This window comes from Bemisia tabaci, chromosome 5 (assembly GCF_918797505.1).
Source record: "Bemisia tabaci chromosome 5, PGI_BMITA_v3".
Lineage (NCBI taxonomy): Eukaryota > Metazoa > Arthropoda > Insecta > Hemiptera > Aleyrodidae > Bemisia > Bemisia tabaci.
This window is the reverse complement of record NC_092797.1, coordinates 37,388,221-37,398,845: the sequence shown is the minus strand read 5'-3', so window position 1 is coordinate 37,398,845 and position 10,625 is coordinate 37,388,221. Positions and strand designations below refer to the sequence as shown.

Genomic DNA, 10,625 nt, shown 5'->3' with positions numbered 1-10,625 from the left:
AGCTATCAACAGTGGCGTGGCGTGCTCTGCGATAAATCGATTGATCTGCCATTTAAACCAGTGGGAAAGGATCGATGAACAGGGTGTCCGCAACGGACACCTCAATAATCGATTCTTTACAACAGCTTCAAATGGGGAAATATCGATAATCGATTATCCACGCCTCGCCACTGGCTATCAAGGTAGAGGGCGGAGGGTATCGACCATTACTTAAGGTCAAACTTAATTTTACTTTCTCTTCTATTTTTGTGCCCACCTTTCATTACACTTCATGGCGGAGAACGTCTAGAGGAGAAGATTCTGTAGAGGACTGGGCACTCGAATGTAAAGAGGTAATAAATAGCTTTGTTAAAAACATATCCCCTCACCACACCTTATCGTGGCCCTCGGTCCTCGGTACTTTATACAAGGATAGTAGTTCCCATTCATGCGGATCACTTGGGGGAGGGGAGGGGAGGGGAGGGCGAATTCTTTTGGAAATTTCCAAGCACTAACTAACTACCTTCCCATCTACACTGTGCGATTTTATCCTGACGCTACATGTTCCTTGTGCGCAATACAAGATCATTTCTTCTATTCATAGGAATGCGATTTTTTCCTGGCTTGCTTGCGTTGATGTACAAAAGTAACTAGTCATTTCTAGCGTAATTCCCGGCTTGTCCTTACTCGACATGAAAAGTAACTGAAATGAACTGAAAACAATTTGACTGAAACATGCAAAATTTGAAAGAAAATGAAATGAATTATAGGGATTGTCGTTTTCAGCAATTTTCCAGGCGTATTTCATCCTGCAAATACCCCATAGAAATTTTTGACAGGAAACCTCCTACTCCTCCTCCCCCAAATGAAAAATTCTGAAAACGCCACTGAGAATGCAGATATCCGTTTTCCTGGATTCACCACTAATATTCGATGTAAAAGAGAAAACCAGATAATGAAGTTTCCGTTAGATACGCATTAGTTCACTATCATCGATGATAGGCGGTGAATGAGTGGCAGGTTTTAAAAAATTGGAGATTATGGAGGAAGTATGAATAGAATTTTAAAAAATAAAACGGAAAGGGCAAGTCGAGCGGGAGGAGGGGAGGAGGAGACGAGTGAAGGAAAGTTCAAACTACAGTCAAATATCTAGATAATGCATTGTTTACTTCACTGCCGTGAATTACACACCTGTTCACAGCGATTTATCTGAAGACAAAGTCGAAGTAAACGCTCGAACTAACTATAAGTAGGCACCGCGGCTGTGTTGCCATGCTGCAAAAAATATCGGACATGAAGCAAAAAAAAAAAATTGTGATATTTTTTTTGACGGCTGCGTCTCCGATCTCCATCCACTGAAAATTGCGTGACCCAAACAAATTTCAGACGGCCTCTCGACATAGCACCGATAGCTCCCATTTTCAGCTTTCGTTTTCAGCGTGAGCACGTGGTAAGTGCACGGAAAAAAATGGATTGCTGACTTAACAATTAAATTGTTGAAAAATATGCCAGACATGTTTCAAGCGTACATTTTACAATAGTGGAAAGCTAATTTTACCACGGGGGTGGTTAGCATTTTTTTGTTGTTAAGTCTAGATTGAAACCTGTCGGACAATTTTTTCAATTACAAAATTGTTCAATCAGCAATTTCATTTTTTTCCGTGTGATAGATTATAATTATTATGATGTAAAAAAATGTAAAATTAAAAAAATAAAAAATAAAAAAAAAATCACTCAAAACGTTTTTAAGGGGGCAATGCTCACTGATGTAGGTTTAATACAAAGATAGCATTGCCCTTTGCTTCATGGGTGAACGGGAAGAAGCGATCGCACCCCTCTTCATGGACGTATGAGGTGGGGCCGGGGAAGGGGGGTTTGTCCATTCCCCCTCCTCCCCATCCTCATGCCCACGATCCCTCTAAAATATAAACAAAAATAACCGCATACACTGAAAACGGGATGGTTTGAGCGACAGAGATATGCGAGTATAGTAATCACTACTGCACGGTAGCAATAAAGAACGTGAGTCCAATCGCATTCATTAGAAGTATAGTAAATGTTACCAGACGTCTGGTAATTTTACAGTACTAATGATAGAATCCTCTCTATTCTAATAAAATCATTTTTAAGACGCTCAATGGGCAGGAATGAGGAAGGGAAGTTCGAGGGTCAGAGTTTTAAGAGAGTGAGTCTTTACTTTCAGAGGCCTTTGTTTAGTCATGGACATACCTATATATGTGGCCCTGTCTCGGTCGACTTCAAAAACAGGAATCAAAATTCAGAGTGAGGAGAAAGTCATTAAGAATATTGTTTGGTGGGGAATTTTTCTTTGAAACATCGTTTTGTTATGCAATTAAAATGATTAGCTGAACCGCCAACGGGCGATTTCGACGATTTCGCTGGCCGCGAAGATAGGGGCCTTTTGGGGGCGCGCAGCGCCCCGGGGGTAGATCCCCTAGTTTACCATATTTATGGTATTTTGCATACTTTTTTCCAGTGCGTGGCCGCTCCATACCATTAGACTCTTTGAAAAATACTCCTACCCCTCCCTCCGTCCAAGCTTTTAGGAAAAAGAGATGAAACTGGAAATTTGAGACAGTCCCAGTGGTTGAATCCTTAACTCAGTATGGTTGCGCGATAATTTTTCCACGTACAGACAGCTCGTTAATGGATTGTAAAATGATGAAAAGCGTGAGCAATGCAACGGAGCGCATTGTGACGAACGAACACAAATAAAGTTATATCACTGTTATCGCGAGAGCGAAGGCAGACGTCGATGGTCGCGATCGGGATGAAAACAAGCCGTGTCAGTTAGCGTGCGTTTCTCTTGTCAGCCTCATCATGGCCGGTGCTCAAACGGATGTGTTCGATTCCAACTGCATGACGCTTACGCGTTTTGTGTTGGCCAAACAGAAGAGTGTTCCGCACGCCTCCGGGGATCTCACGCAGCTTTTGACCAGCATCCAAACAGCCGTAAAGGCCGTCAGCTCTGCCGTGCGTAAGGCCGGCATTGCACACTTGTAAGTACTCACCCACATCTTCACGATCCCGTTTTACCCAGCCCTGGTAAAAATTGGCAGTATAATGTGTGTTCCAAAATACTATAGACCTATAGCCGGCTTTACAATTTCTTATAGCCTTTTATAGCCGATGACGATTAAGCAACAGCCAGACGATAAATTTTACGCTAAACGTTACTAAATACGGATACTAGGACTTTTTAGTTTTTGGACGACCGCTCTCGTTTTGTGCCGTAGTTTCTTGATTTATTTTGCGAGGAAAGCTCCGTACTTTTGAAGGATGCCTGTCATTCTTAATATGTTGGAGCGCCTTAAATTTCTTATGATACTGTGCAATACCTCTGGTGTGAAATAGTTGCTTCGGACGCCGTGGCACGCTGCGGCGCGGCAGGCGGGCAGAGGGCGCGAAACGCGCACTGACGCCTACAAACCTAACAGGGATACTTCACGCATTGCGCAATGCGTGAAGTATCCCTGTTAGGTTTGTAGGCGCCAGTGCGTCGCCGCTCCGCTTTGTGTTAGGCTCTAATATTAAATCTCGCGGAGTCAGCGTTTTTCAAATCATGATTTTGAAATATTTGCACACTCTGTATGGACCATCTCATTTTAATTGATGAAAAAACAATATGTTTTAAAGGAAAATATAATGTGTGTTTTGTAAATATTAAGGTAGTTCCGTATCAAACTTAATGATTTCCAAAGCACACGAATTTCTGCACAATTTCTCATAGCCTTTTATAGCCAATGGCGATAAAGTGTAAAGCCCGGCGATAGGAACTATAGCCCGACTGTATACTTTTTTATAGCTTCGTATAGCCCGGCTATATGATTTGCTCCGCTTTCTACAGCCAGCGATATGATTTTCAATGGCCTTCTTTAGTAGGCTATAAGAACCCCTATGGTATTTTGAAACGCAGCTCGTATATCGCCAATTTTTACCAGGGAGGGTTGCCATGATTTCTTCATTCTTCAAATGGAGATGTTGCATGTGTGAGAGATTTTTGATTTGACCATTGATTCTTATATAAAAGTTCGCGAAAAACACGATGGTGCCACTGGTTTTCTCTGAAATAATCTCCCAAGCTCATAAAAAGCTCTCGAAGTGAGGCCAAAATGGAGGGGATATCCCACCCTACCCTGAGAGTCCACCTCTACATCAAAACTCTCCATGCAAAGATAGGGAGCAAATACATTAGCAGGGTTGCCGTGTTTTCAGTTTTGGAATCCCCAAATACAGTGGCAGCCCTGTCAATGTATTTGCTCCCTATCTTAGCATGGAGAGTTTGTCTTGATGTAGAGGTGGACTCTCAGGATAGCGTGGGATATCCCCTCCATTTTGGCCTCAAGTTGAGAGCTTTTTATGAGCTTGAAAGTTGATTTCAGAGAAAACCCGTGGCACCATCGTGTTTCTCGCGAACATTTACCTAAGAATCAATAGTCAAATCGCAAATTCCTCACACATGCAACATCTCCATTCCCGAAACCCAGACTCATTTCAATGAGCCTTATTACTCTCGTTACTACCATCAATATACTCCAGTCGTGAGTGACGTATCATCAAAAATTGAAGGCGAAACGAAAACATTGCCGTCGCAGCAGGGTGCCGAAAATGGGTCCCGCATTCCTAACGCATGTTACGGGTACGTAACTCACAAGAGAGGGAGGTGCAATGGTTTTCTAACAGTGGATAAAAAAAGTTGAAGAAATTGTATTTCTCGTAAATATTAAATTAAATTTTACGTCTTGTACTTAAATACTTGAAAAAAATACCCCAAAAGGGTTTCCTAAAACGAACAATTTAACAGTTTTTTAAGAGTTGTCCTTTTAAAATTTACGAGTTTTTTTCAAAAAAAATTAGCAGTCGCTGTAATGAAATTGGTTGACCCGGCATGCAGTGTGATGACCGACGAGGCACAGAGGTAGTTAACAAACTTAAGTTTGGAATTCTGCCAAGAGCAAAGTTTATAGAACAATCGGCTTCAAGTTTAAGGTTATTTTCCGCGCGCGTCGGTCGCATAAACGGAAAGGTATTCTCACAATCAGCTCTGATAAGACACGCACGAAAAAATATTTGATGGAGATGGCGAGGACCTGATAGTGATAGTGATAGCAGGAATGAGGGAGGCAGTGAAAGGTCAGCGTGGAACTTCCCCCAAATAAATCGTAGGTCTTCGAAGTTTGCGGAAGGAGGAAGGCATATTTTTAGGCCACCCTTTCCAAGTAAAATGAACTTGAAATAATTCCAGCGCGCATCCTGCACTTGCCTAATGGTTTAAATACCACTTTCGTTCTTTCCGATTGTTTGATTCTCGCAATTCCTGTGTATAAGAATGATAAGACCAAAACTGCACATGGCAATAAGTCAACTACCTAATCTATTGATTTTAAAAATCGAGCGTCCGTTACTTCCGGCTAGCCTAGATTTGATACATGATTAATGGTTTTATATGATAAAATTCTGTGAGTATGGCTTTCTGGTAAAACGGAAATTTTCCAAGAACTATGAAGTCAAAATTTTTGCTTTAGGTAACCTATATTTTTGTTTGAAAATTGCTATGAGGTATAAGGTACAGAGGGCATTTTTCAGTTATAAACAGAGCTGTCAGCGAAAGAGTTTTCAATGTGATATCATATAAATGACTCACATATGAGCTTTTTTTAGAGCCGTCCTTTGGTAGGAGGCGTAGAGCGGAAGGTGGAGGGGGGGGGGGCGTTTCCTCCTTAGAATGCTTACGTCCCCCCCCCCCTCTACGACCGAGTAAAACTCTGCCCAATAAAGTAATCCTAAAGTAAAGGCTGACGTCAGAGTGATCAACCTGATTGAATTATTTCATAAAGAAATTTTTATTCGCTAAGTTCAACCACGCCATCAGATTTCATACTTGCTGTAGGTATGTGTGCTGACAACAAACTGATATCAGGCTAACTTCAAAGTGATTCGTTTCATGGAGCAGTGCGGCCCACTTTCACAAGGGTCAGATGCAGTTTTATGAGGAGAACATGAGTCATTTTTTTAGAGCATCCGTTTTGTTAAGTGACTCATTGAAAATTGTTAAGAGATACCGACACCTGACAATGAGTCATTAAAATGAAAAAAAGTTCACAGTTGCTTGGAAATTTTTTTGCCTGAGCCCTACTCTAGAACGAGGTAAAACATAACTAACTGTTTGATTGACGCGATCCAAAATGTTCAAAAGAAAGGGGGCGGGGTTCTGGACTGATTTAGAAGTAACGCATAATGTCATCACAATACTGCCGTGCTAAGGAAAAACGCCGTATGAACCTTCAGGCGTTGCCAAATTACGATTGATAAAACACGAATTTCCGGGTAAACTTATAAATCTTCTTCGTCCAATTTTTCAGACAATGTTGTTCGCAATTCACCAAAAGTTCTTGAAAATTTCAAGGAAAAATATTCATAACTTTCCTCAAAACTGAACATTTTAACAAAGGAAATTTGGCAACTCTCGAATGTTCATACGGCGTTCTTCCTTAGCACGATAGAATACCAGGAAGGCTAGCTTTGAGTTAACAAACACCTGTCGGAGTGTTGGAAAGAGGCTTGGTAATTATTTGGGTCTAATTCGATAGTTTATTGAAACTGATTAATGTAACAGTAATGTTGAAATCGATCCAAATAACCTGGTTTCTTTTTTTAATAATTCTGATAATTGGCCAATAACTGATCAATTAAAAGAATAAATGGAAACAATTTGCAACCATGATACTTTGTCTGTTACCTTAAATTTGTATCTGACTGGGTGTAAATAAGGTATGATATGGAGCGAAAAGAATTATTGACGCACAAGCGGCGACGAAGCGTCGATTCGAATTTCGCGCGCTCTTTAAAGCGGGAACCGCGCTCAGTCCTACTGCCAATCAGCGTTAAGCGCGGGAATTGATCGGCAAATTAACAATGCGCGATTGGCGACACTTTCGTTGATCAGAAGGCAGGAAAAATTGAAATACTCGTATTTCACGAATTTTCATGAGATATGAAGCTGCGTTTATGAAAACTTAGAACAATTTATTTTAGAAGATGGTCACACGACTCCCACCATAGTCTGATTTTGATGCATTTAGCCAAAAATGAACGCGGCATGCCGCATCCGGACGGAAAAAAAGGACGTACAATAATAATAATGTTCAATAAAGATTTTAGAATTGATCTTGAGTGGATGGCTGCAGTCTCTCAAAGAGTGCAAAATGACTTGCCTAACAATAATACGATTCATCTCTTTCAATGCCCCTGAATATTTCTTTGTATTTCAGGCATGGATTTGCAGGCTCTACAAATGTACAAGGTGAAGAAGTTAAAAAACTGGACATTTTGTCCAATGAGCTGTTTATCAATATGATAGAATCATCTTTCACATCCTGTTTGCTAGTCAGTGAAGAAAATCCAACAGCAATCGAGGTAAGCACTTGCTAACTGCTATCAAGAGCATGGAGGCTCAGTCAAAGAAATAAACTACTAACTGAAAGAAATTAGATCAGCTTAAAATTTTGAAAGAGGAAAGGATCGCTTTGCTCTCCAAAATGCTACCGATCATCCTCTTGCTTCAAGAAATACCTAAAATTCAGGTAAAAATTATATAACCTGCTTATATTTCAATTAGTAAACAAATTGGTCGTATGCAAATTTACCATGAGTTGATTATAAGTGGCCTGGGCAAATTACAAGCGGGTCTCGAAACATGAGCTTATCCAGATCGGTCCTGAAAAATTGTAAATAGCTAAGGAAATTTGTAATGGACTGAAAATAGGAGTGAGTCTGTAACATAAATATATATTCTATGGATCAGGGTCATACGCTATGCAAGGTGATTGATGTTGTGGTTTAAGAATTCTGCACCATAAAAACAAAAATTGCTAAATAATTTGCGCCTCCATGTCATAATCCTCAAATATGTGAAGGAGAGAGGAAACGAAGTCAAAAGGATGGTTGACTCAATATTTTGAAAAAGATTTAACCACAACTACAGTGAAAATTGCATTCATAAGTTTAATAAAACATATTTGTGATTTCAGGTTGAGATGGATAAAAGAGGAAAATACATCGTTTGCTTTGATCCCTTGGATGGTTCCTCAAACATTGATTGTTTAGTGTCAATTGGTTCTATTTTTGCAATTTACAAGTAAGACCTATATTTCTTTCAATCTCTGTACAATTGGAAATTTTTTTCGAATTTCATAAAAAAAAAATTGGAAGAGATCAGGGATTTGGTATATTTGGTCGGGCTTTCATTATTCAGCTGAAATATCTTCGTGATTACCTGTTCTGTTTATACCTAGATAAATTATAGTTCATTCAGAAAAGAAAGGAACAGGTATGATTATAAAAGAAGAGATGCTATAATTTGATGTTTTTAATTTTTCAGGGAGCAATAAGAATGCAAAAGTAATAAATCTATCTTCAAATATTATTAAAGAACATGAATTAAAGTAGTGCACCACCTACAGAGGTAAGAATTCAACATAAAATGGAGGGAAAATATTTATTTTAGAAAAGAGAAAGGCGTAATAATTGGTTTAAAGAGAAGAGGAAGACTTGGCCTCAAGCCGGCAACCTGATATTTAACAGCAATATTCTCTGTTACAGGTCAGAAACTCCTAAAGAGAAGGTAACAGAGAAAGACGCTTTGGTTAGAGGGAACCAAATTGTAGCAGCTGGTTATGCACTCTATGGTAGTGCCACAATGATGGTTTTAGCACTAGGGGCTGGTAGTGGAGTCAATGGTTTCATGTTAGACCCGGTAAGTTGAACATTTTTTTCAACTCTAACTAACACTAACACGAGGCTCAAGGTTAATAATGCTAAAATGAGGGTGTTTACCGTTCAATCCTATTAATGGTACTTTTTTATGTTTTAGGCTATTGGCGAGTTCATTCTAACAGACCCCAATATTCGGATACCCAAGAGAGGAAAAATATACAGTATTAATGAAGGTTATTCATATTTGTGGGATCCACCGATTGCAGAATATATCCGGCGAAAGAAGGACCCCAAGGTGAGAATTTTATACAAATTTCCTCAGGTTAGAGAAGATTTTACGGCCAAAATAGCACAGAAATTACTCAAATGATTAGGTGAAAAGAAAATGATTTTTCCTCAATTTTAGTGGACAATGAATAATTATACACATGCTGAGAGGCAAAAAAATTGGAGCCAAAAACTCCATTTATCTCCTGATTCACGATACTGCTATCAAGTTCTTAACATCCAGGTAGTTCAAGTTGCAATGAAATGGTTTGATTGTTGCAACTTGCAGCTCGGCATGAAATTCTATACCAAGGAACTGAAATTATCATGACTTGTTTCAATAAAGTTGCACATTTCCGTTGTACTGCAGGTTGCCTATCTTTCCTACTTTACGGGACCAGAGACAAGTGTGATACTTAAATACAAATATTTTCAAATCGGAAAAAAATTGACGACATGTTGAAGGAAAGTTGTAACTTTGTGCGACATAATTGCAAACGTATTGAAGTATGTCTCTGACAGGGAAGTAGTTGTTCAAATAAATTGTGGAAAGTATTAGTTCCATGTCTTTGAAGATTTAGATTAAAATATTAACACAAGACTGAAACTCATGATTTTCTTTCTTTACAAAAATGATTTCAGCATGGTAAACCTTACGGAGCGAGGTATGTAGGATCGATGGTTGCTGATGTCCATAGAACTCTGAAGTACGGAGGAATTTTCATGTACCCAGCGACCAAGGATGCTCCGAACGGCAAGGTAAACCACAAAAATGAAGTTGCAATTTGTTAAAAAGCAGAATATGTTTAAAATCAAGAAGAAAATTACTCATTAAAGTGACTGATGGATTGTAATTACATAATATTTACTAAGCTGAGCATACAGGGCACATATAAATTGGGCTTTTTCAAAAAGGCCCTATCTATTAACCAGGTGAATTTAGCTTAAATCTACTTTTAGATGTATTAGAACTTGTTTCAGATAATCCTGTTCTCAAGCCCTTTTGAAGATTGAAGACTGCTTGCAACACACTCAGCTTGGAGTAGATAGAATTGACCTTCAGAAATAATACAAAGTGCTTTCCAGTAGAAAAAATTTTAATTTTTCAAACTTACCCGATAAAAAGTGCTGGAAAATGTTCCCCTGTTCATCCCCTGTTGCAGTGGCCCTATGGTCATACACTACAAAATTATTATTCTATATAAATCCTTGATTGGATAAATGATGCTATACCCATTGTATATCGTTGACCTGACAGACAATGATAAAATTAGTTGCAATCAGCGAATTTTTTTTACACTGCTTTCAGTTGAGACTGATGTATGAGGGTAACCCGATGGCCTACGTTCTGCATGAGGCGGGAGGAATAGCTTCCAATGGGGACATTGACATTCTTGATATTCAACCAACATCCATCCATCAACGAACCCCTGTCTTCTTGGGCTCCAAAGAAGATGTCACAGAATTGTTACAATTAATCAAAAGTTTTATTTTATAGTTCCTGTTCAAAATTAGTCGTTAAAGCCAAAGAAAATGCAAGTTTGCATGTAATTTATTGAAAATAAAATAATTTATACTCTTTCGTAAATTTTGAATTTAGATCATTACATCCTCCTCTCTATCTTAAATCAGTCCCTTGATTT

At 39.0% G+C, this 10,625-nt stretch overlaps 1 protein-coding gene across 1 annotated transcript; it reads left to right on the top strand.

Annotated features, from left to right (window-relative positions):
* Positions 1-2,758: 2,758 nt before the first annotated feature.
* Positions 2,759-10,570, top strand: fbp (fructose-1,6-bisphosphatase). Its single transcript, XM_019056857.2, has 7 exons — positions 2,759-2,999; positions 7,272-7,416; positions 8,031-8,137; positions 8,602-8,755; positions 8,873-9,010; positions 9,625-9,741; positions 10,292-10,570. The coding sequence occupies exons 1-7, from the start codon at positions 2,821-2,823 to the stop codon at positions 10,478-10,480; spliced, it is 1,029 nt and encodes a 342-aa protein (XP_018912402.1). The 5' UTR covers positions 2,759-2,820; the 3' UTR covers positions 10,481-10,570.
* The last annotated feature ends 55 nt before the right edge of the window (positions 10,571-10,625 follow it).

Excerpts from the sequence above, each read along its gene's own strand:
- fbp (XM_019056857.2), top strand. The coding sequence starts at position 2,821 with ATGGCCGGTGCTCAAACGGATGTGTTCGATTCCAACTGCATGACGCTT. Across the intron at positions 8,756-8,872 it reads ATGGTTTCATGTTAGACCCG|GCTATTGGCGAGTTCATTCT; the intron begins GTAAGTTGAACA and ends TTTATGTTTTAG. Across the intron at positions 9,011-9,624 it reads GGCGAAAGAAGGACCCCAAG|CATGGTAAACCTTACGGAGC; the intron begins GTGAGAATTTTA and ends AAATGATTTCAG.